Consider the following 24,815-nt stretch of genomic DNA (forward strand, 5'->3'; position numbering starts at 1 on the left):
CAAAAATAGATAACTTTAAAAAAGGTCTTCCTTCGTCTAAATCCTACTTCCAAGACACACACACACACACTCTTGGCCGGACGTGGTGGCTCATGCCTGTAATCCCAGCACTTTAGGAGGCCGAGGCGGGCGGATCAACTAAGGTTGGGAGTTCGAGACGAGCCTGACCAACATGGAGAAACCACGTCTCTACTAAAAATACAAATCACCCAGGAGTGGTGGCGCATGCCTGTAATCCCAGTTACTCGGGAGGCTGAGAAAGGAGAATCGCTTGAACCCGGGAGGCTGAGAAAGGAGAATCGCTTGAATCCGGGAGGCGGAGGTTGCAGTGAGCCGAAATCACACCATTGCACTGCAGCCTGGGCAATAAGAGCGAAACTCCGTCTCGAAAATAAATAAATAAATAAAAGCCGAATCACAACATCTTCCTCTGAAGGGTTGTTGTGATGTTAAAAATGAGATAATAGGCTGGATGGGTCACGCCTTGTAATCCCAGCACTTTGGGGGGCCCATCACTTTGAGGCTAGGAGTTCCAGATCAGCCTGGGTAACATGGCTGAGATAACGACTATAAAGTGAATGGCACATAGTAAGTGGTTAGCTATGTTTGACTCAGCCCCACTCTTCAATGATCCTTGTGGGCATTTCTTCACAAAGTTGCAGGGTATTTCTGTAGTCCTCTCTCCAGTATTTTTCAGTATTTGTTCTAGCACACACTAGGCCTTCCACAAAAATGACTGAATGAAAACTCCTGGCAGCGGGAAAGCCGGGTGGGGGTGTGGGGAGGGGCACCCCAACACAAACACAGAAAATGCTACTACAGAACATCGGTTACTGGGCAGCGGTACCTTTCAGAACCCCTAGGGTGCCCTCACATCCTGCCTGGCTGGCCTGCTTCAAACGGCTCATTTAACCAAGGTCAAACTAAAATCTTGGCTGCTACTAAAATCCAGGAACCGTCACTTTTCCCAGATAAGAGAGACAGTTGCTCTATTAGTATGAGCAGCGGTAGGCCCAAAAGATCCCGCCTTCCTCCACAAGGCGAGCCTATCAGCGCTCCTCCAGCGATGAGCGGCAGCTCTGCAGGAGCCAATGAGTTCCTCCCCCTGGAAGGAACCCGCCCATCCCTTGTGTCGTCACTAGATCGCTTAAAAAGATGGAACCTCAGCGGCGCTTCCTCGTAGCGAGCCTAGTGGCGGGTGTTTGCGTTGAAACGTGAGCGCGACCCGACCTTAAAGGCGGGGGAGCAAAGGGAGGACAGAGCCCTTTAAAACGAGGCGGGTGGTGCCTGCCCCTTTAAGGGCGGGGCGTCCGGACGACTGTATCTGAGCCCCAGACTGCCCCGAGTTTCTGTCGCAGGCTGCGAGGAAAGGCTCCTAGGCTGGGTCCGGGTGCTTGGCGGCGGCGGCTTCCTCCCCGTTCGTCCTCCCCGGGCCCAGAGGCACCCCGGCTCCAGTCATGCTGAGCAGAGTATGGAAGCACCTGACTACGAAGTGCTATCCGTGCGAGAACAGCTATTCCACGAGAGGATCCGCGAGTGTATTGTGAGTGCGGGGCCGCGGCGGGGAGAAGCGGGGGTTGCGGGAGACGGGGAGGTTGGGGTCTGAGCCCACCTGGTCTCAGAGTGCCGTCAAACCATGCCTGGGCCAACGGCGAGCGACGGAGGCCTCCGTCCGCACAGAAGGGCGGGTGCCCGGCTAGCGATCCCCTAGATGGGATCAGCTGGGTCCCTGAGCGATAAACAAAGGCCGTCGTTTCCGTTCCTCCCCCACACGCCCCTCCCCTGCCCCTCCCTCCCACCCCTCACCCAGCGCGTCTTCCTGCTGGGGGTGTCCGGGGTCTGAGAGCCTGCGGAGTCCGCCTTAGTCTGATAATCGGGGAAGGATGGGTTTGCTTCTCAAACTGGGTTGAGGGCAAACTCAGCTGACGTTGGATGAAGGGGAGACGTCGTCACACTGAGCTTGATTCCAGAAAAGAGGGGAGGTGTAGGGATGGCAGACGGGAGGAACCTGGGGACTTGCTGGGTCATCTCCTGCTTTGGAAGAAAGGAGTCTTACTGGGGTGGATCCTAATTATGTAGAGATGAGGAACAACCAAGTATTCCCCCGTCTTTTTTCTTTCTCATTAGTGTTTGTTTGAAACCCTGCAAGGCTGGGTTCCCAGCCTCTCAGCCATTCCGGGGTTTCCCCAGTGAGTGGTCCTCCCAGGGCTTCAGAGGGTACCTGGCTGCTGTTCCTTAAGCCCTCCCTGCCACTTAGAGCGACAGCTGAACCTTGCGCACAGAAGTGGACTACTCAATTCTGGGGTAGGGGTACCCAGTGGAGCTTAGGGAGTCATATCTTTCTCAACCTTGCTTTGAATTCTCACCTCTCTCCTTTCTCCTGTTTCCTTCCCCAGAGCTCCCCAGGGCAACCCTCATCTCCAGATAGTAAATGGAAAGGGAATGGTTTGGAAAAACAGAAAGAAATGTTAGTAAGTGTGGGAACCCATTGTTGGGGTCATTCCCTTCATTTTTCTCAGGCTGAGCTCTAGCCAGCCCTGGGCAGCCTGATTGGAGGGGTAAATTGAGCCAGGACATAATTAGGTCTGCTCTTATCTGTGAGGACAGGAAAGTATATTAGTCTGTGTGTGCAACTCCAGTAGAAGTGTGCTTTCGGCAAGCCTTCCTTGTGTGTTTCTTGGTGGACAGTCCACATGGTGGGTTGGGCATGTTGCAGAGGCACACCCAGGCCTTGAGACAGTGTCAGGCTGGAGGCTCACATTCCTAGAGAACGGGGAGGGATGAGACCTTGGACAGAAGCAGCCTCCTGGATGTCTCCCCAGTCCTTTAGTCCCATGAGCTGAGAACATCAGTGCTGGCTAAGGGTAGCCTGAAGACTTATGGTGCCTCCCCCACCTGGCTCTCATCTAGAGGCTAGAGAGCAACCTAGCTTCTTGGAACTGCGTGGAACTCCAACCTGACCTTTTGAGCCCTCCCACCTTCCTGGCTATTACGCAAGCCCAGGGCAGAACACAGGCTATAAAAATCTTGCAGCTACAATCTGAGTGGCTCCTTCTATTCTGCTTCCCTAATGTCAAAAGCTATGACTTTGTTCTAGATTGATGGCTCTCCTGCGTCTCTGTGGATTGTTCCCTCCTTGTATAGATAGCTGTATGTGTATTCCCTGTGGGGTCAGCCCTTTCTGGAGACTGGAAGACCCGTGAGACTGATCTTGTCTTCTTGGCCTATCTCAAACACAATAAATTCTCTTCTTGAGACTCTCTGGTGTTTTTGTTTTTGTTTTTTTGACCTAGTCTCACTGTCGCCCAGGCTGGAGTGCAGTGGCGTGATCTCTGCTCACTGCAACCTCCGCCTCCCAGGTTCTAGTGATTCTTGTACCTCAGCCTCCCAAGTAGCTGGGATTACAGGCACACGGCTTTTTTTTTTTGAGACTGAGTCTCGCTCTGTTGCCAGAGCTGGAGTGCAGTGGCACAATCTCAGCTCACTACAACCTCTGCCTCCCGGGTTCAAGCAATTCTCCTGCCTCAGCCTCTCAAGTAGCTGAGACTACAGGTGCATGCCACCACGCCTGGCTAATTTTTGTATTTTTAGTAGAGACAGGGTTTCGCCATGTTGGCCAGGATGGTCTCGATCTTTTGACCTCGTGATCCTCCCACCTTGGCCTCCCAAAATGCTGGGATTATAGGCATGAGCCACTGTGCCCAGCCAATTTTTGTAATTTTTTTTTTTTTTTGAGACAGTCTTGCTCTTTCACCCAGGCTAGAGCTCAGTGGCGTGATCTCAGCTCACTGCAACCTCTGCCTCCTGGGTTCAAGCAATTCTCCTGCCTCAGCCTCCTGAGTAGCTGGGACTACAGGCGCCCGCCACCACCCCCGGCTAATTTTTTGTATTTTTAGTAGAGGTGGAGTTTCACCATGTTAGCCAGGATGGTCTTGATCTCCTGACCTTGTGATCCGCCCGCCTCAGCTTCCCAAAGTGCTGGGATTACAGGCGTGAGCCACCACGCCCGGCCTTGTAATTTTTTTTGAGACGGAGTCTTGCTCTGTCACCCAGGCTAGAGTGCAGTGGCGCGATCACGGCTCACTGCAACCTCCACCTCCTGAATTCAGGTGATTCTCCTGCCTCAGCGTCTTGAGTAGCTGGGATTACATGTACGCACCACCACACCCAGCTAATTTTTGTTTTTTTAGTACAGACGGGGTTCCACCGTGTTGATCAGGCTGGTCTTGAACTCCTGACCTCATGATCCTCCCACCTTGGCCTCCCAAAGTGCCGAGATTACAGGCGTGAGCCTCAACGCCCAGACCCATTTTTGTATTTTTAGTAGAGACGGGGTTTCACCATGTTGGCCAGGCTAGTCTCGAACTCCTGACCTCAAGTGATTCATCTGCCGCGGCCTCCCAAAGTGCTGGGATTACAGGTATGAGCCACGTGCCTGACCAGGACTCTCTGTTCTTGATTATAGAGCCAAGCTGGCCAATGGCTCCTCCTCTGGGCAGCAGCAGCTTACTTGGGGTAGAGTAGGAATGAATATGCAGATTAACCTGGCTGAGTTCCACCATCACTGTCACTTGGCAGTCCAGCCAGCTCTAGAAGCACTGTAGATATTGGGCCCCAGCTAAAGCCCACTGTTAGGAGTAGAGGATTAAATGAGACTCTGGTTTGGCCCAGAGCAGACTTGATCTTTCAGGCCCCCGAATAAGCATGGAATAGAAGTTGTGACTTGGTCTAGAAACATGACACCTACTTTGGGTCAAGGCAGCAGTGTGAGTGGAGGTAGGAGGGTGGGGTAGCGATGGGGTGCCAGGACAATGCAGACATCTTCCTCCCCTCAAACCTGTTTTCATTCCCAATAATGTGCTCAGAGTAAATTCCCTCTGGTTCTGTAGCTGGTTTGAAATGCGTGTGCATGTGCATTTCTAGGAGTTTTCTTTGCCCATTTACCAACCAGAGTTGGGCTGAAGCTATTTTTTCCCAGTGAAGTCCTTGTAGGGCTGGGCATGGTGGTGTTTCCCCAGGTGCATGGGGCAGCCCCTGTCTGGCCCTTCTTCGAGGCCCCTGGGGCCCTGACTAGAAGGAAGTACCTGGGGGATCAGAACAGAACATACTTCCAGATAGAACCCTTGGAAGTATGGAGCCTTATCTTGAGGAAGTGATGGCCATGGAATTAACAGAGAGGCCCTTGGGGCTGTGGAGTGTGCTGAAGGTTACAGCTTCTCATTCCAGCTCATATTCTGCTACAGATATCAACACTTCTGTTTGCGACACTGTACATCCTCTGCCACATCTTCCTGACCCGCTTCAAGAAGCCTGCTGAGTTCACCACAGGTACTTTAATTTCCCTCCCTCCTGCCACAGTCCCTGCTGCCATGGGCGAACCTCAGGGGAATGGGCCTATGGTGCCCATTGGGAAAGGAGCAGTGGCTGTGTGAGGCTGTTCTGGAGCCTTTGCCTCTTCAGCCTCCCTTTCTGCACAGACAGGGGCAAGGGCGGCTAGATGGAAGTGTCTGCTGGGCAAGTCATATAACATTTCTGATCCTCAGTTTCATCCTACAAAATGGGCATAACGATGTCTACCTACTCCATTGTGTGGACCAAAGGAAATGGTTAATGTGAAAGCCCTTTGTGAACCTGAAGTGGGCAACTGCTGGATGAATGTCATTACGGGCACAGACTCTGTGTCATCTCCTCTCCTAGTGCTCCCACAGCCAGGACCAGAGACCTCCCTGATGACTGGGGAACCTGGTGATGGTGGCCTTTCTCTTTATGGGGAGCCTGAGTATGCTCAGATTGCAACTTTCCTTCCCTAGACATTGTGTAATTGGGGGTGTGGGCACACTTGCCCCAGTTCCTAGCTCCAGCCTTTCCTCCTCTCAGGATGGCTCAGGGTGAGTCCCCACCCAACAAGGCAGCTACCCTAGAGTAATTCCCTTGGGGACTTTCTCTGTGAATCTCCCCTTCCCCCTCCTCTCTTTTCACTTTCCTGGACCCAGCCACTGATGTAACCAACCTCACAGACTAGTTGTTTATTATATTAATACTTTGAGCATATAAAGAGGAACTTGTGCCGGGCGCGGTGGCTCACGCTTGTAATCCCAGCACTTTGGGAGGCCGAGGCGGGCGGATCACGAGGTCAGGAGATCGAGACCACGGTGAAACTCCGTCTCTACTAAAAATACAAAAAATTAGCCGGGCGTTGTGGCGGGCGCCTGTAGTCCCAGCTACTCGAAGAGGCTGAGGCAGGAGAATGGCGTGAACCCGGGAGGCGGAGCTTGCAGTGAGCCGAGATCGCACCACTGCACTCCAGCCTGGGCGACAGAGCGAGACTCTGTCTCAAAAAAAAAAGAGGAACTTGTGATGGGAGAGATGTAGGGAGGAGGAAAGAAGTATAGGAATGTCTGGCCTATATTCTCTTCACCTGGGACCACTGATTTTTAAGCTGCCACCTTGGCTGGAGAACAGGCTATGGAGTTCATAATGTGTGGTCTCCTGGAGCCTCCTGTTCAGCTCTGCCTTCTTTGAGGGGGCAGGGATGGGGCAGGGAGCACATTGTAATACCAACGGCCTCAGAGCTGCCACCTGATGTCCTCCTGCCTCTTCCCCGTGCCTCTGTCTCTTACAGTGGATGATGAAGATGCCACCGTCAACAAGATTGCGTAAGTGTCCCTGCCTCAGCACCTAACATCAGTGGTCTTTAGGAACTGGGATCTAGGGAGGCCTGGAGCTGGAGGGAGAAGGGGGAAGTCTCACACAGTGAAGAGAGAGTTTCTGTTTCCACCCCATTTCTGGCTTCTGGCTTTACCTCACCCTGGGGACGCTCAGAAAAGCTGCCGTTCCTGTCTTCCTGGTTAGGCCAGGAGCTTGTAGGAGCCTCATGGCCAGGAACATCCGCTGGGGCCTGAGTCACCGGAAATGGCTCCAGCTTGGCTTCACCTCCCAGCCACCAATAGGGAGTGGAGTGGGGATGCAGATTGATGGAAAAAGAGCAGGGTGTGGGGAAGGTGGGAACCCCTGAGGGAGGGGCATGCTTGGTTCTGGGAGAAAGGCCCATATTCCAGGCTGCCAGTGTTCACTAGTACATACAGAGAAAGATAGAGATATGACTCCTTTGAGTCAATAGATCAGAAGGCAGCCCTCCACCCTTGATGGACCAACGAGATAGAAGTGCCCGTCTTCAGTGTATGCAGCCCAGGGCATGGACCTTGGCTATGAAGCTAGGGTTCAGTTCCCTCTTGTCCTCCTTTGCCCTCATGCCTTCGCGCAGGGCATAGCCATATGGGATGACCCTGTGCTTATCTGGGCTAAAGAGGTAGCTCAGGGGGCGGGGCTCCGCCTGTATCCGCCTTGGGAGGCGGGGGGGGATCGAGGTCGGATCGGACCTCCTGGCTACATGGTGAACCCGTCTCTAAAAATACAAAATAGCGGGGTGGGGGGCCTGTAGTCCAGCTACTGGAGGGCTGAGGCAGGGATGGCGTGACCGGGGGGGCTGCAGTGGCGAGATCGCGCACTGCACTCCGCTGGGACAGGAACTCCGTCTCAAAAAAAAAAAAAAAAAAAAAAAAAAAAAAAAAAAAAAAAAAAAAAGAGGTAAGCTCAGAAATCCATATCCCTGAGCAAAGAAGAGAAGCCAGGCCCCTAGTTTTGGCATCATACCTGGCATAACTTATAGGCATGTATGGGAGGACCACATTCCTGGGGACAGCCTGGGTATGTGACATGGCAGGTGACCAGGTTCCCATGAATGCCCGAGGCTGTGCCCATCCCATGAGCTGGGGCTTCCCTGGAGGTAAAGAGCTAGGGTGGGGCAGGAGTGGATAGAACCCCAGCTGGACAGCTCCTTCCTTAGCTCTGTGATTGCTGCAGCTGGTTCTGGAAGCCACAGGTACCCTCAGGACAAATGGGGCTTCTTCAGCACAGGGTAGTGAGTGCTGAGCTAAGCAAGGACACTGTCCCCTTCTCTGCCCAGGCTCGAGCTGTGCACCTTTACCCTGGCAGTTTCCCTGGGTGCTGTCCTGCTCCTGCCCTTCTCCATCATCAGCAATGAGGTGCTGCTCTCCCTGCCTCGGAACTACTACATCCAGTGGCTCAACGGCTCCCTCATCCATGGTGTGTGGCTCCTGGAGGCTGCTTGGGGTGGGGATAGGGAGCAGAGAGCAGATAGAGTCGGGTGGACTTAGGCAGCCGTGCGCCAATCAGTCATATGTCGCACCTTCCCACTCTGCTTCTCCTGCAAATGATCAGCCTCTTGTGGGTTGCTGCTCCCCTTACTGACCACTTCTGCTTTTCCTTTTTTGCTCTAGGCCTCTGGAACCTTGTTTTTCTCTTCTCCAACCTGTCCCTCATCTTCCTTATGCCCTTTGCATATTTCTTCACTGAGTCTGAGGGCTTTGCTGGCTCCAGAAAGGTAAGTAGGGGATATGCATCCAGGCAGGAAACGGAATTCCACACACATGGTTCAACTGAAGAGATTTTAATAAAGAGGCTATTTGCAGAGGTTTAGTTAAAGGAAGTTTGAGGCTCTAGTGACAGTAGGAAGTCATTACCACCGTTAGGCCCGTAGGGACAAAGGGAGGAAATGATTTCTAGAATCCACTAATAGCTGAAGCCAGGGATGTGAAGCTGCCCAGAGAAGAGCTGTTGTATTAGTGTCATAATCACTGCCAAAACCATTGTGGCAGACATGGGAGGACTCACAGGAAACATACACTCACCTTTCTTCTACCTTCCATTCTCCTGCTGGATGCGAAACCAGAGGGCAAAGAGCTTGTGGGACGCAGACCTCAGAGGTCAGCCTCCCAGAGCACACAACGACAAGGAATAGGTCTGGGGAAAGGAGATGCAAATGAAGAACACCTGGTATGTGGGGTGACCTTAGACTGGGGAGTGGGAAGACAGAGCAACTTAGCAGAATAAGAGGAAAACCCTCTCTCTTATCTGCTGAATCCAGAACTCTCTGGTTCCCTCAGGCCGGCCGCCATCTCCGATGTCCCCACACTGCCCTGATGTTAACCTTCTTCACCTGTTGCCTCCTCCCGTAGGGTGTCCTGGGCCGGGTCTATGAGACGGTGGTGATGTTGATGCTCCTCACTCTGCTGGTGCTAGGTATGGTGTGGGTGGCGTCAGCCATTGTGGACGACAACAAGGCCAGCCGAGAGTCACTCTATGGTGAGTGGCCCAGCTTCCTCTAGGCTGCGTGGCTTTTCAGTTGGCTCATGTCCCCCTGCCTGGAATGACCGTAACCTTCTAAAGTGGAAAATGTTGGCACCTTCTCCCTTAGACTGAAGTTTCAAACTGATAGACATCTGGCCAAATCCAATCTGCAGAAATGTTTCATTGGGCCCATGCAATGGTTTTTAAAATATATATTATTCAGTTGCTAACATTTTAAATTGGGAGGTTTCACATTAATATCCAGATATCTAACTTTGCTTGACAAGGAGAAGATCTGGCTACATTAGTCCCTGGTGATGGGGGCCAAATAGCAGTTGTACCCTTTAGTTAGGGGTTAGGATCTCCAGTTTACTATAGGCCCTGCCACTCCCTCTTCTGCTAATGCTGGCCAGCTTTCTTCATTTGTATTAATTGCCTAACCCCTGTGGGGACTGTGCCCTTGTCTAGACTCTGAGGCCTGTCAGCCTGGGGACAGTAAGCAAGGAGAGATGAGCTGACATGCCTCTTTTTTTTATCCTTAGACTTCTGGGAGTACTATCTCCCCTACCTCTACTCATGCATCTCCTTCCTTGGGGTTCTGCTGCTCCTGGGTGAGTGTACAGGGTCTGGGAGGGAATGGGCAGGGTCCTTGGACCAGAGTAACCAGGCTAGCAGGAGAGGGAATGGAGGGGCATGTTAGGGAAGGGGTGGAGAGCAGGGTCTGGCAGGTGACTGGCTCTTGTCCCCACAGTGTGTACTCCACTGGGTCTCGCCCGCATGTTCTCCGTCACTGGGAAGCTGCTGGTCAAGCCCCGGGTATGTGGTGTTCCTTGCTCTTTGACCCTGCAGGGTGAGCTTCCTGCAGAGCTGGAACCAAACAATGAAACAACCCTATGATTGTGTAGTACACAACTTGCAGAGAGCTACAGCCTTTGTTGGTTCCTGTATTCTGTGCCTCTATCATGCAGAGCTGGTCACCAGACATGCAGGGCAGAATACAGGGCAATTGGGAGGGACTGAGCAAAGTTGCGGGCCACAGGGTGGTGAATGAGGGTCTGGGGGAGGCCTGGGACTATGGAGCCCTGGGAAGAACAGGGTTCTCCTGGGGCCTTTGGGTCAGGGAGCCTCTGACAATTAGTCTCTTCCTTTCCCCTGCCCCTAGCTGCTGGAAGACCTGGAGGAGCAGCTGTACTGCTCAGCCTTTGAGGAGGCAGCCCTGACCCGCAGGATCTGTAGTGAGTTGCAGTTCTTCCCTGCTGGGGTGGTGGGCTTGGCCTGGGCAGAGACTGCAGGACTTGAGAGCAACACCATCTTCTCTGCCCTCAGATCCTACTTCCTGCTGGCTGCCTTTAGACATGGAGCTGCTACACAGACAGGTCCTGGCTCTGCAGACACAGAGGGTCCTGCTGGGTATGTGGCTTGGTAGGGCTTGGGATACCTGGGTTTCCCCAAGGAGAGTAGCCCCTGGTTCCAGGTGCTTGCTGACAGCCTCCCATCCCTGCACAGAGAAGCGGCGGAAGGCTTCAGCCTGGCAACGGAACCTGGGCTACCCCCTGGCTATGCTGTGCTTGCTGGTGCTGACGGTGGGTATACCAGCCCTAGAGGTGGGGAGTGGACCCTCAGTACTTGAGGCCTTCTCAGGGAGAGGGGAGGCAATGCAGGGACCTGGTTATCATCAGTAATAGTGGTTGCTTCTCACTGAGTGCCTACTTTTATGTCCTGCCTGTGCTGAGCACAAATGTTGAGCACATCAATCCCCATTTTGTAGATGAAGAGACAGAGTTGAGTGACTTGTGCCCAAGGTCACACAGGGCCAGTGAGGAGTTGTGCAGGTTTGCCCTGGCATGAGAATAATAAACACTGAAATTCAGTCAATTCCCCTATGGACTCGGGAATAGATCTCATCAGTTGGAGGAAGAGAGATGCCTTTTCCTATTCAGCCTTTTTGCAATCCTTCCACCTAGAGGAGATGTATCTTATGATATCCTCAAAGGCACTCTGTTGCTAATAGCAGGCTTGATGAGGTCCCATACAGCTCATTGGAAGCAGGGCTAGTCTTGGAAACTGAAAATGTTAGACCAGAGTCTCTGCCCATTCCTTTAGCTCTGGGTCCAGCTGTGGTCAGGGGTGGGATGGGAGTCTGACCTTGCCTCACACAGGGCCTGTCTGTGCTCATTGTGGCCATCCACATCCTGGAGCTGCTCATCGATGAGGCTGCCATGCCCCGAGGCATGCAGGTACCAGGCTGCCCTCCCACCATATCCTTTGGGGAGGGCCTAAGCACAGCTGGGGAGAGGAGGCAGAAGCTAAGGACAGTGGGAAGGCTGGGTGCTGGGTAGTGCTGATGGTGGGGAATGCTCACAGTGATACTGCCCCACTCCTCAGGGTGCCTCCTTAGGCCAGGTCTCCTTCTCCAAGCTGGGCTCCTTTGGTGCTGTCATTCAGGTTGTACTCATCTTGTATCCTTCTGGAAACCCATCATTGCTTCTGTTCAGCAAACCTGTCTCCTGGGACTCTAGACAGAGCACTTCTTGGACTTTGTCTCCTTTAGGACTCTGAGCAACACTGATGGGAAGTGGGGCAAGTTTTCATCAACCTCGGGTTCAGAAAGAAGGAAAAGACTTAATTTTGAAAGGAGGGCTGGTGGTTCAGCAGAATCTGATCAGAAGAAAATAAAGAGAGACCAGGTGCAGTGGCTCACAACTGTAATCCTAGCACTTTGGGAGGCTGAGGCGGGTGGATTGCTTGAGCTTAGGATTTCAAGACCAGTCTGAGCAACATGGTGAAACCCGGTCTCTACAAAAAGTACAAAAAATTAGCCAGGCGTGGTGGTGCGTGCTTGCATTCGCAGCTACGTGGGAGGCTGACGTGGGAGATCGCTTGAGCCCAGAAGGTCAAGGCTGCAGTGAGCTGAAATCGCACTACTGCACTCCAGCCAGCCGGGGTGACAAAGTGAGACCCTGTCTTCAAAAAAAAAAGGAAGTGGGCTGGGAGAGAGCCTGTTCCCTTTGAGATGAGTTATTAATTCTTAGAAGCCAGCCAGTTCTTCCTTAATGCAGTGGCAGTTACCTAATGGTGTCCTCAGTTGTGGGCTTCTATAGCTCTCCACTCTTCCGGAGCCTGCGGCCCAGATGGCACGACACCGCCATGACGCAGGTAGCTGGGAGGGGGTAAGGGAAGCCTCCCGGGGGATGTGGATGGGCACTAGGTGCCTGCAGCTCTTCCACCCTCACCTCTCCTTTCCCTGCTTCCATCCAGATAATTGGGAACTGTGTCTGTCTCCTGGTCCTAAGCTCAGCACTTCCTGTCTTCTCTCGAACCCTGGGTAAGTATTGAAAGGAGGAGATAAAGGAATTGGATTTTTTTGAGTACTTACTGATGCAAAGCAGGCACTTTATGTACATGCTTTCTCTAATTCCCACAACAAACCCATGAGTAGGTATTATCCTCATTATACAGATGAGGAAAGCAAGGCTCTGTAAAGTGCCTACACTGAGCTTCAGGGTCAAAGTACATACTTTTTTTTTTTTTTTTTTTTTTGAGACGGAGTCTCACTCTGTCACCCAGGCTGGAGTGCAATGGCACGATCTCGGCTCACTGCAACCTCCACTTCCCGGGTTCAAGCAATTCTCCTGCCTCAGCCTCCCGAGTAGCTGGGATTACAGGCACCCGCCACCACACCCAGCTAACTTTTTGTGTTTTTAGTAGAGACAGCGTTTCACTATGTTGGCCAGGCTGGTCTCGAACTCCTGACCTCAGGTGATCCGCCCGCCTCAGCCTCCCAAAGTGCTGGGATTACAGGCGTGAGCCACCGCACCGGCCAGTACATACTTTTTACATTTGCTACATCCCACTGCCTCTCATTTACTTCTACTTTTTGGTCAGGGAACACGCTTTTTTCTAAATCTTTCTCCTGAGTGAATAATCTAGTAAATATTCCTATTTGAAAGATGATAAACAGAGAAGCTACCTGATTAACCCAGATTATACAGCTAGTTTGAGGCAAGGTCAAGTCAGTCTAGGACCCTTGTCTCCTGAACCCCAGGCTAGTGCTTTCTCTATACACTGGGGTGTCACATAATACACTCACTCCTCCTGCCTTTAGAGCTATATCTAGAATTAACTGGTTAAAAAGTTCAAGAGTGGCTGGGCGCAGTGGCTCATGCCTGTAATCCCAGCACTTTGGGAGGCCAAGGTGGGTGGATCACCTGAGGTCGGGATTTTGAGACCAGCCTGACCAACATGGAGAAACCCCGTCTCTACTAAAAATACAAAATTAACCAGGCGTGGTGGTGCATGCCTGTAGTCCCAACTACTCGGGAAGCTGAGGCAGAAGAATCACTTGAACCCAGGAGGCAAAGGTTGCGGTGAGCTGAGCTCACGCCATTGCACTCCAGCCTGGGCAACAAGAGTGAATCTTCATCTCAAAAAAAAAAAAAAGTTCAAGAGTGTAACTAGTTCACCCCAAGGTAGTATGTGAGCTGCAGAGGTAACAGCCGCCCTCCTACCTCACCCTAAATACCACATCATCCTCTGTATTTTATATGTGATTTCATATTTAAATTAGTTCTGGGGCCAGGCCTGGTGGCTCACGTCTGTAATCTCACACTTTGGGAGGCCAAGGTGGACAGATCGGCTTGAGGCCAGGAGTTCAAGACTGGCCTAGCCAACATGGCGAAACCCCATCTTTATGAAAAATACAAAAATTAGCCAGGTATGGTGGCACATGCCTGTAATCTCAGCTGAGGCATGAGAATTGCTGAGCTTGGGAGGTGGAGGTTGCAGCAAGCCAAGATGGTACCATGGCACTCCAGCCTGAGTGACAGAGCAAGACTCTGTCTCAGAAAAAAAAAAAAGAAATCAGCTGTGAGCCAGCCACGGTGGTTCATGCCTGTAATCCTAGCACTTTGGGAGGCCAAGGTGGGAGGATCACTTGAGGCCAGGAGTCCTAGGCCAGCTTGAGCAATATAGTGAGACCCCATCTCTACAAAAAAAAAAAAAAAAGTTTTTTTAATTAGCACACCTATAGTCCTAGCTATATGTGAGACTGAGGCAGGAGGATTGCTTGGGCCCAGGAGTTTGAGGCTGCAGTGAGCTAAGATTGTGCCACTGCACTCCACCCTGGGCAACAGAGCAAGACCCTGTCTTAAGACAAAACCAAATTAAACGAAACAAAAAACAGCTCTATTTCATTCTTAACGTTATATTATTTCCACTCTACCATTTGTATTTATGCCAGGAGAATTTGTAAGAAAGTAGGCTTGTGGCTCTTCCAGTTAGTTCCTTTAGGTTGGATGCAGGTAAGAATATTTAAAGGTGGGGAGCAGAGTTTTTTGATTTATGATAATATTGTGAGGGGACCAGTAAATGTTAGAATAGTGCCTGGCACAGACAGTGCTTTATGTGTGTTGTCTCATTTAATTCTTAGGAAACTGAGGCACAGAAAATTTAAGGAAATTGCCCCAGATCACACAGCTAGTTAGGGGTGGAGTTGGGATATGAACCAAAGCAGCCTGATCAGTCTGAGCACTCAGCAACCACACTGTTCTGTCTACTAAAAAAAACTTGGTGAACTGCTTATTCCAGGCCCAGGAACAAGTAGTAGGCCCTGGGAGTTCCTGGGGACACCAGGAGCCAGAGGAGGCCTCACTGGAGGAGAAGATACCAGACTCTGGAAGCGAAGTTGAAGCAAGCCTAGCTGCTGACACTTTGAACAGTCCGGAACTGCTCTTGAGACAGCTTGGGTGGTTAGAATTGGGCGAGGCCAACCTATCAGTTGCAGTGTTGAAATGTGGCCACCAGGAGGCAGCAGAAAGTTGGGCTGGTAGCAGAAAAGGGCCTGGGGAGCCCACCTCTCAACCTGGCCTTTGTACTTCAGGGCTCACTCGCTTTGACCTGCTGGGTGACTTTGGACGCTTCAACTGGCTGGGCAATTTCTACATTGTGTTCCTGTACAACGCAGCCTTTGCAGGCCTCACCACACTCTGTCTGGTGAAGACCTTCACTGCAGCTGTGCGGGCAGAGCTGATCCGGGCCTTCGGTGAGAGGGAGTGAGGGTGCAGGCTAGTGGCGGGTGGTAGTCATCTAGGACCCTCTGGATCACGGGTCACCCCAGCAGGGGAGAGGGTGTGCTTCCTGCTTTGTGGGTAACGTACCTCATCCACACATTCTGTGGCTTGGCTGCCTGGTCCCTAACGGACTGGACCTTTGACTTGCTTTTGACTGCCTATCTCCTCCTCTTCTCCAGGGCTGGACAGACTGCCGCTGCCCGTCTCTGGTTTCCCCAGGGCATCTAGGAAGAAGACCCAGCACCAGTGACCTCCAGCTGGGGATGGGAAGGAAAAAACTGGACACTTACCATCTGCTGCCTAGGCCTGGAGGGAAGCCCAAGGCTAGTTGGACCTCAGGACCTGGAATCTGAGAGGGTGGGTGGCAGAGGGGAGCAGAGCCATCTGTACTGTTGCATAATCTGAGCCAGAGTTTGGGACCAGGACCCCCTGCCTTTCCATACTTAACTGTGGCCTCAGCATGGGGTAGGGCTGGGTGACTGGGTCTAGCCCCTGGTCCCAAATCTGTTTACACATCAATCTGCCTCACTGCTGTTCTGGGCCATGCCCATAGCCATGTTTACATGATTTGATGTGCAATAGGGTAGGGTGGGGGCAGGAAAAGGGCTGGGCCAGGGCAGGCTGGGGAGATAGATTGTCTCCCTTGCCTCTGGCCCAGCAGAGCCTTAGCACTGTGCTATCCTGGAGGGGCTTTGGACCACCTGAAAGACCAAGGGGATAGGGAGGAGGAGGCTTCACCCGTCAGCAATAAAGTTGATCCCAGGGTTTGCTTTGTTTTTTTAAAGTGCCTGTCTCTGTGTGTATTTGAACAGCCTTGCTCCCACCAGCCCAGCCTCTGCCCAGTAAGAGAAGCAGAGGTGTCCTGCCCACCATCCTTTTCCTTCCCCTTCATCTATATTATTAGCATCCTTTGGGGACTTGGATCTGGTGTTAGGCCATGCAGTTGGGCAGTGGGAAACTCCTCCATCCTCAGCCTTGCTTAAAGCTGGCTTGTCCCCTGAATCCTCCTTATATCCATGGCCTTGTTTCTGTACCTTGAGTATTGGGGGTAGGACATGGGCATAGGAGTAGGATAACCTCCCCCGGTACACTCACACCTTCAGCCCTATCCTCCCTGGCTTAACTATTGGATATAGAGTAAAATAAGTGGCTGGCTGACAAGGATTTTCATTTCCTACCTGAGAGAAGAATCTAGCTTTTTACTAGAGGCCATCAGTTTCTTGAAGAGCCCATGTGCTATGTTGGGAGTAAGAGCGCGAAACTTAGGCTTATACAGATTGTGTATTGCACAACTTCCAGGGACACTATTCACCTCATAGTCATTGTGTGGATAGTTACTATGATAGTTTTCTCATAAATGTCAGTCATCTTGAGGAAGGGGTGCTTTTTTTTTCTTTTTTCTTTCTTCTTTTTTTTTTGTGTGTGAGACAAGGTCTGGCTCTATCACCCTGGCTGGAGTGCAGTGGTGCAATCTCAGCTCACTGCAACCTCCGCATTCTGGGCTCAAGCCATTCTTCCAGCTCAGGCTCCAGAATAGCTAGGACAACAGACGCATGCTACCATGCCTGGCTAATTTTTGTATTTTTAGTAGAGACGGGGTTTTGCCATGTTGCCTGGGCTGGTCTTGAACTCCTGAGCTCAAGTGATCCACCTGCCTTGGACTCCCAAAATGATGGAATTACTGGGGTGAGCCACGACACCCAGCCATCTTTTTTTGGAGGGGGGTGGGCCTCTGTCACCCAGGTTAGAGTGCAGTGGCATGATCTTAGCTCACTACAGCCTTGAACTCTTGCACCCAAGTGATCCTCCTTCCTCAGCCTCCTGAGTACCTAAGACTACAGGCATGTACCACCATCTCCCACTAATTAATGTTTTTTTTTGAAACGGAGTCTCACTATGTTGACCAGGTTGGTCTTCAACTCATGGCCTCAAGCAGTCCTTGCCTCAGCCTCCCAAAGTATTGGGATTACAGGAGTGAGCCACTGTGCCTGGCCTGGTTTTTTCTAACACACACAAAGTTGCTATGAGTACTAGCCATAGAGTGGGGTGAGGAGGGGGTGAGGGGAGGGTGAGTATGAAACACAAAGTGTAGATTCCACAAATACTTGCAAAGCACCCTTCTGTAGAGTAGGCACTTAACCTTGGAGATACATGATAAATACGTGTGTGCTTAAGATTGCTTTGTCTAGTAAGGTGTCAGATAATTCTAATACTGTTCTACTACTGCAGTTAAGTAATGGTTCTTGAGGGAACACAGGTGGGCAGTGTTGGGACATGAAGGAAGGCTTCTTAGAAGAAATGACTTCTAAACAAAAGAAAATGGCTGTGGTGCCTCTGAGATGAGATCTGAGTGGCTGAAAATGGAGCCCCAGGAGTCCAGAGAGGGAGAAAGCTGGAGAGGTGCCTAGATGGACGGTTAAGGGAAGTGATCCTCACCTCTTACAAAGACTTTTGAGTGTCCACTGCCCTTCAGCAGCTTCCAACTGACAAGTTATTCATTTGAAAAGCAGCAGCTATTAGATGCCTGGCAAAGAAGAGAAGGGGAAAAAAGTTGGAAGTCCTAAACCAGACAATAAGTACCAAGCTCTGTTCCTCGTTCTGGGGAAGTTCCAAAGGAGACTGTAAAGTTGGTAGAGAAATGGGCCCCTGGTATGCTCGCCTCCCAGTCCTGCTTAATGCTGAGTGTGAGGAGAGATGGAAGGTCGGGGAGATCTGGGGAGGACCACAGAGAAGGGAGGCTCTGGTTGTATGCCCAAAGGGCTTGGCTGGTCTTGGGCAGAAATTGGAACCCATACTTCCTGGATGACAGCGGAGGGCATGGCCTGCCAGGGTAGGCTTTGAGAGAGTAAAAATTCCAATTCAAGTATCAGAGGAGGGTGGTTTGGTTCCAAGTTTAGGCTTGGAGGTAGAAGGATGTTTAGGCAGCCAAGGACTGTAAAGCTACAAGGATTTCCTAGGCAGGTGGCTGCCTGGTTTCCAGGATGGGACACACTTCAGTCACAAAATGGACCAGCAGTGACCGGCTAGATCCCCCGCCCGGGTGGGAGGGGGTGGGGCGGTCTTGGGAGAAGGGCGGAGGGCGGGGCCAGGGGCCACTTAAGGCGGAGTCCGGAGTCCGGAGTCCGGGCGTTCTGGCAGCACCAGAGTCCTGCAGCAGAGACGGGCTGGGCTGGCACTGACCCACGAGCCCCCTTCCCTGCTATGATGGTTTGTCAGTAGCAGGTCCTAGACACCCCCACCCTCCCCGCTCCCGGGGCACGTGGGCAGAGCTAGCAGCAGCCAGGTGCACGGAGCCACAAGAGCTCTAGGGCACTCTGGGGGCAGCTCTGCCTGCTGCCCTCTCTGGTGCCTGTGGAAATGCCTAACTGACAGGAGAGTTAGTGAGGACAAGAACGCTCCCTTTTGGCCGAGGTCCGGTGTATCCATGGCTCTCCTGACCAATCTACTGCCCCTATGCTGCTTGGCACTTCTGGCGCTGCCAGCCCAGAGCTGCGGGCCGGGCCGGGGGCCGGTTGGCCGGCGCCGCTATGCGCGCAAGCAGCTCGTGCCGCTACTCTACAAGCAATTTGTCCCCGGCGTGCCAGAGCGGACCCTGGGCGCCAGTGGGCCAGCCGAGGGGAGGGTGGCGAGGGGCTCCGAGCGCTTCCGGGACCTCGTGCCCAACTACAACCCCGACATCATCTTCAAGGATGAGGAGAACAGTGGTGCCGACCGCCTGATGACTGAGGTAAGGAGGGCCTCTCCCTACCTGCGCCCGGGCACTGTCAGCTCCTCCGTTTTCCTATGGCAGCCCAGGAGGGTGAGTCCAGCTTCACCTACAGAGACTTTAGCCTTAGAGATTACCCTTGTCGCCAGCCCCAGGGGAAAAAAAATCCTTGCTGGCTGGACAGAATGGTTAGGAGGGATCCCGACTAGAATAGTCTGGGATGGGGAGGGGAGGAGGGACTGACTAGTGAGAGTGAAGCTGGGGGAGGCAGCGAGGGCGGGGAAAGGAGGATGGCGGCAGGCGAGACGGGAAATGGCTGAGGCGTGGACCGGGGGTCAGCCACCCAGCCAGGCAGGAAGGGCTGGGGTGAGCTGGGGGCCAGGAGCTGGCTAGGCAGCAGACAGAAGCCTGGCTCCTGACCTGATTGTAGAAAAGCTCTGTGGGCCGAAAAGAAGAGACTGAAAAGGGCTGGGACAGGGGTGGCCAAGGGTCAGGTCACCAGACCATCTACCTGAGGAGGGGCTGGGCAGACATTGCTTTTGGCATGGGAAACGTGTCCTAGAACCAGGACACATCTATTCTAGGGTCTATTCTAGGGCTATCCCAGGGTCTAAACGATAATCTTGAAGTTAAAAAGTCATCCCCTGTGAGAATAACAGATGGACCCACCTGAGAATCAGAGGGCTCCTAAGTCTTCCAAGCTCTGCCTATCTCAGGGGCTTTCCTTGAAATTACATAATTAGGATAAATTCAACTACCATTTTTGAGCATTGGAACCACCTGGAGTGAGGTGGACAATGCCTTGGAAGAGAAGGACCACCTCTGGCCAGTGATTTATTTTTTATTTTTTGTAGAGACGGGGTCTTGCCATGTTGCCTAGGCTAGTCTTGAACTCCTGAGCTCAAGGGATCCTCCCGCCTCGGCCTCCCAAAGTGCTGGATTACACGTGTGAGCCACTTCATCTAGCCTGGCCGGTGATCTTGAATGTTAGAACTGAAAGAAAACTTGGGAGATCACATTCCTCCAACCCTCCCCACCCCCACTGCCACCCTCATTTTACATCTGAGAGCTGGACTTCCCCCAGGAGGAAAAGCAATTTAAACTCTTACAATTTAAAGTGGCATGGCTGGGACTAGAATTCAGGACTCCTGATTCTAAGCCCTATATACTTTCCATTACACCACCTAATTGTGTATGGAGTGGGGAGGTGGGGGGAGAGGGAGGGGTACGGATTTCCTCTGATTAATTGCCATAGTTTTCCAGGTTACTTTGTTAGGAAAACCTGTCCAGGGGAGAAATAATTCCTTTTGCTTCTGCCCTGAAGCCTTCCTCCTACCTAGAGACGGGAAAAGGGGCATTCCTTCTTTCCTCCTTGGCCGTGGAACATTGTGGCCCTTTCCTCTGGTTGCCTGCCACCTGCAGCAGAGTGGGCAGAACAAGGGACAGGCTCAGGAGGGGCTCCGACAGGCCTGGGATCCCCCTCAGTCTTACTTATCTCCCACACCCTGGCTGCAAAAGGCCTCCATTGAGTTGGCTCTGCACTGGGCTGCTGCCCCCGCAGGTCAGGGCCTCAGGGCCTCCTTAGGGGACGAAAAGACAAAGTTGGAAGGAGCTACCACTTTTCCTGTTTTCCCCCCACCCACCCCCAACTCTGCGGGGTGGAGGCGACTAGAGAAGGAGAGGGGAAAAGTGTCTTTCTGTTAGGAGAAAACCAAGTCCGAGGTGAGAGGTCGGAGGGGAAAGAAAAAAAGGAAGCTGTCCCTCTGCGCCTCCTCCCGCGGTGTCCCTGCTATGGTGCGCGCCAAGGTCTCCCGCTCCCAGGCTGGAGCGGCCAAGATAACTGTGGTCTCACTCCCCCAGGTGCCGGCTTCCAGCCGCAGCTTCCTTTCCTCTTCTCCACTCTCACCCTGCAGGGGGCTCCCCAGATCCGCACAAGGAGACCGTTATTCTCAGGTGCTACTCCCACGCCCTTCTGGGCTGCATCTAGAGCAGAGATGGGAGAGATAGGGGTTCTCCGGACTGGCAGAGCCTTAGCTGGAACTGGGAAGACTGGCCGCGCGGGGGGGAGGGGACCTAGCCGGACGGAGCAGGGTTGGGGGGCGCGGCTTTCTGCCCTTTCCTCTCCCTGAGCCGGGGCGGCTGAAAAGCGCCTTTGTGGCCGGAGCTGCTGAGTCCGCTTCTCCCAGCGCGTCCCCGGCCTGGGCTCAGGATTCTCGCTCGGTTAAGTCATCCCGGAGAATGGCCATTGTACTTCGCGCAACCCCCGCTACCCCAATCCTTTTTCCAGCAGCCTTGATCCCGCACAGCTCCTCTTGGGCACCTCTGTGGGGGGCACCCAGAGCACGAAGGGTTAATGCTAGGGGCCGAAAGGAGGAGGAGGAAGGAAGGAAGGAAGCGATGCCCGGTGCCAGGGAAGGCAATGAAACAAAAGATGAATCAGGCGGAGGGAGGGGAGCTGGTGCCTGGGGCGGGGGCCAGGCTCAAACAGGGGCTCCCCGGGAGCAACCAGGCCCTCCCTGACCACGCTTCCATTCGCCCTCCTAACTCTGGCCTTTTCCCAGGTTGAGCCGCTGTCCCAGAACCAATAGGGGTGAGGGACGGACATTAAAAATGGGGAAGGAGCTGGGTATGGGCACCCCCTCTCAACCTCAGAGGTGACCCCACAGTTCTCCAACGACGTCCTGGGAACGGAGTGCAGATTGGCGACTACCATCGACTCAGATTCTCATTTCTCCAGGACACTCGAAAGCTGGGAGGGGGAGGAGTGGGGCCGGAATAACAAAGAATCAACCCTCCCATCCAAGTCCCTTTTGCCCCCAGGGTGGTGGTGGGGAGACTGACTCCTTTATTCCCCGCCAGCGTTGTAAGGAGCGGGTGAACGCTTTGGCCATTGCCGTGATGAACATGTGGCCCGGAGTGCGCCTACGAGTGACTGAGGGCTGGGACGAGGACGGCCACCACGCTCAGGATTCACTCCACTACGAAGGCCGTGCCTTGGACATCACCACGTCTGACCGCGACCGCAACAAGTATGGGTTGCTGGCGCGCCTCGCAGTGGAAGCCGGCTTCGACTGGGTCTACTACGAGTCCCGCAACCACGTCCACGTGTCGGTCAAAGCTGGTACAGTAGGAGGAGGGTGGTAAAATCCGCCCAAAGGGGGCTCCCTCCGGGAAACTGAGTCTGCAGTAGTCCTGTTGCCACCCTAGGGGAGACCAAGCGGGCTTTAGTGTTGAAAAGCACCCGTCCAGGCCGAGACGGTGCCTCACGCCTCTAATGCCAGCACTTTGGGAGGCCAAGGTGGGCGGATCACTTGAGGTCAGGAGTTCGAGATCAGCCTAGCCAACATGGTGAAATCTCGTCTCTATTATAAATACGAAAATTAATCGGGCGTGGTGGTGCATGCGTGTAATCCCGGCTACTCGTGAGGCTGAGGCACGAGAATCGCTTGAACCCGGGAGGTAGAAGTTGCAATGAGCCGAGATGGCGCCACTGCACTCCATCTACTGGGCGACAGAGCGAGACCCTATCTCAAAATAAATAAATAAATACATACATACATAGAAAAGAGAAGAAAAAGGAAAAGAAAAGAAAGAAAAACCACCCTTCCTTTTATGCCCAGGTCGGGACCAGTCAGATTAATGGGAAATTGTGTTGTCCATGACTGGCGATATCTGCGCTGGCCGTGAGAATCATTCTGGAACCGCTGGTCTTGATTCAATCCTCCCTGTGGTTGTTCCCTGCAGATAACTCACTGGCGGTCCGGGCGGGCGGCTGCTTTCCGGGAAATGCAACTGTGCGCCTGTGGAGCGGCGAGCCGAAGGGGCTGCGGGAACTGCACCGCGGAGACTGGGTTTTGGCGGCCGATGCGTCAGGCCGGGTGGTGCCCACGCCGGTGCTGCTCTTCCTGGACCGGGACTTGCAGCGCCGGGCTTCATTTGTGGCTGTGGAGACCGAGTGGCCCCCACGCAAACTGTTGCTCACGCCCTGGCACCTGGTGTTTGCCGCTCGAGGGCCGGCGCCCGCGCCAGGCGACTTTGCACCGGTGTTCGCGCGCCGGCTACGCGCTGGGGACTCGGTGCTGGCGCCCGGCGGGGACGCGCTTCGGCCAGCGCGCGTGGCCCGTGTGGCGCGGGAGGAAGCCGTGGGCGTGTTCGCGCCGCTCACCGCGCACGGGACGCTGCTGGTGAACGATGTCCTGGCCTCGTGCTACGCGGTTCTGGAGAGTCACCAGTGGGCGCACCGCGCTTTTGCCCCCTTGCGACTGCTGCACGCGCTAGGGGCGCTGCTCCCCGGCGGGGCCGTCCAGCCGACTGGCATGCATTGGTACTCTCGGCTCCTCTACCGCTTAGCGGAGGAGCTGCTGGGCTGAGCGTCCCAGCCATAGAAACCTCGAAGCGCCCGAGGAAACGAGGGCCTGCTGGCTGAGACATGGGGGTGTGGGCAGCGGACGATGCCGACTGGAAGGGAGGGAGAGGGAGGGGGAGGGAGAAAATGGGGCTATGCCTGGCTTAGGGGCAACCTCGTACTGAGAGGAGGTGATCCCGGGTCCTAGGTAGGTAGGGCTGATGGTGCGCACTCCTTAAAGAGGACTATTTAGCCTCTCCCCCAGTGCCTCAGCCCCACCCGATAATTTTATTTTATTTCTTATTTATAAATTGTAATATAATGATTCCCTTGCCCAGCTTGCCAAGGTGAGGGGCTGGGGCATGGCATTAACACTGTCTGACACAGCCAGCCAGTCTGACATCTGACATTTTCCTACAAGGTGGGCTAATAAAGGGAAGGCTTTCAGGAGCTTACTGGAAAACACTTCCATTCAGAGGGTGATTCACCTCCAGAGAGGGGGAGAAAGGTGGCCAACCTGAGTTAACACCTTACTTCCGGCTCCCCCTCCTTCCTCAGCAGGGTCTTTGGGACCCTCTTCCTCCCTTCAGAAGGGGCATCCCAACCCATAAGCAACAGAGCCCACAAGAGTCATACCCTTTTCCAGGCTGCTGTTTCCTTCTCCCACCCAGAGGGGACCAGCATTTCGCTCCTGCGGCTGAAGGGGCCAGGGTTGTCCCGGGTGGGAAAGACTGTGCACACCCCTTCTCTGTTTATAGGGGCTCCAGCAGGGGCTCAGGCCCCTATGAGTACTGATACTGAAAGCATCTAGTCCCCTATAGTTAGCCAGTAGTCCTGGTCCCCATCCTACCCTGGTAGCAGGGCCTGAATGGGGTGGATGTTTTTTCTGATATGCCACTGGGCCAACTGATGATCCATGGGAAATCTGGCTAATAATTTGCAATCGTCACATAGTTATGGCCTGAAAAAGGAAGGGGGACACGGTAACATGCTGGAATATTTCCTTACTGAAGGGCTGCTGAGAGAGAGAGAATGGGTTCAGCCTGGGTGTATGTGGGGGAAGTAGATTCCCTAAACAAGGGCATATCAGCATCACAACCCGAGCTCCCCTCCTGATCGCTGGCCCTGATTGGCTTGGTCTTCAGCGCCTCCTCCTCCCTCTCCCATTATCACCAGCTCTACTTCCCTAGCCTGGGTGTTTTTGGAACCTTTAGGTTCCAACGCAGTAGACACCTGGAATCCAGGCAGGCAGGTGCCCCTGAGTTAGGAATGGAAGCTCTGGAGGAAGCTGGGCTGCTCCAGAAGGGAAGTGTCTTGGGTGGAGGTGAGGCGGGGAGGAGGAAATAGTCGGGGGTTGTTGGTACCACCCGGAGCTTTCCCTCGCCGGTAGCCGCTGTGCGCTCCCACCGCACAGGGTCCCTGCTATACACCGCCCTCTGGTGGCCTTCAAGAGAATTCTAGGCCTATGCATATGGTTCTCTGAAACGGAAGGAAAGTGGTCTCAGACATGGAAGGGTGTACTGGACCTGCGCAAAGGAGCCCGCTC

The 24,815-nt window shown here is 53.4% G+C and overlaps 2 protein-coding genes across 4 annotated transcripts; both read left to right on the top strand.

Moving 5' to 3' along the window:
- The first annotated feature begins 1,126 nt into the window (after positions 1-1,126).
- Positions 1,127-16,002, top strand: LMBR1L (limb development membrane protein 1 like). 3 transcript variants are annotated; one of them, XM_003252191.4, is made up of 17 exons: positions 1,127-1,543; positions 5,244-5,328; positions 6,623-6,656; positions 7,967-8,106; positions 8,301-8,404; positions 9,039-9,165; positions 9,693-9,761; positions 9,902-9,966; positions 10,313-10,385; positions 10,477-10,560; positions 10,657-10,733; positions 11,310-11,387; positions 11,536-11,609; positions 12,216-12,306; positions 12,409-12,475; positions 15,029-15,190; positions 15,398-16,002. In XM_003252191.4, exons 1-17 carry the CDS (start codon positions 1,472-1,474, stop codon positions 15,466-15,468), a joined length of 1,473 nt encoding a protein of 490 aa, XP_003252239.1. In that variant the 5' UTR covers positions 1,127-1,471; the 3' UTR covers positions 15,469-16,002. The 3 variants fall into 3 exon arrangements, with proteins under 3 accessions (XP_003252239.1, XP_030672496.1, XP_030672497.1); XM_030816636.1 differs by having other exon boundaries at positions 11,596-11,609; XM_030816637.1 differs by lacking the exon at positions 1,127-1,543 and having other exon boundaries at positions 5,245-5,745.
- Positions 16,003-18,331: 2,329 nt separating this feature from the next.
- Positions 18,332-23,732, top strand: DHH (desert hedgehog signaling molecule). The gene is made up of 3 exons (XM_003252196.3): positions 18,332-18,945; positions 21,784-22,045; positions 22,669-23,732. Exons 1-3 carry the CDS (start codon positions 18,643-18,645, stop codon positions 23,292-23,294), a joined length of 1,191 nt encoding a protein of 396 aa, XP_003252244.2. The 5' UTR covers positions 18,332-18,642; the 3' UTR covers positions 23,295-23,732.
- The last annotated feature ends 1,083 nt before the right edge of the window (positions 23,733-24,815 follow it).

The sequence above is a fragment of the Nomascus leucogenys genome, chromosome 8 (genome assembly GCF_006542625.1).
Source record: "Nomascus leucogenys isolate Asia chromosome 8, Asia_NLE_v1, whole genome shotgun sequence".
Taxonomy (NCBI): domain Eukaryota; kingdom Metazoa; phylum Chordata; class Mammalia; order Primates; family Hylobatidae; genus Nomascus; species Nomascus leucogenys.

Bases quoted from the DNA above. Each gene is read 5' to 3' on its own strand.
- LMBR1L (XM_003252191.4), top strand. From the start codon at position 1,472: ATGGAAGCACCTGACTACGAAGTGCTATCCGTGCGAGAACAGCTATTC. The intron at 10,386-10,476 runs GTGAGTTGCAGT...CTCTGCCCTCAG, and splicing joins CCTGACCCGCAGGATCTGTA to ATCCTACTTCCTGCTGGCTG. The intron at 15,191-15,397 runs GTGAGAGGGAGT...CCTCTTCTCCAG, and splicing joins AGAGCTGATCCGGGCCTTCG to GGCTGGACAGACTGCCGCTG.
- DHH (XM_003252196.3), top strand. From the start codon at position 18,643: ATGGCTCTCCTGACCAATCTACTGCCCCTATGCTGCTTGGCACTTCTG. The intron at 18,946-21,783 runs GTAAGGAGGGCC...ATTCCCCGCCAG, and splicing joins CCGACCGCCTGATGACTGAG to CGTTGTAAGGAGCGGGTGAA. The intron at 22,046-22,668 runs GTACAGTAGGAG...TGTTCCCTGCAG, and splicing joins CCACGTGTCGGTCAAAGCTG to ATAACTCACTGGCGGTCCGG.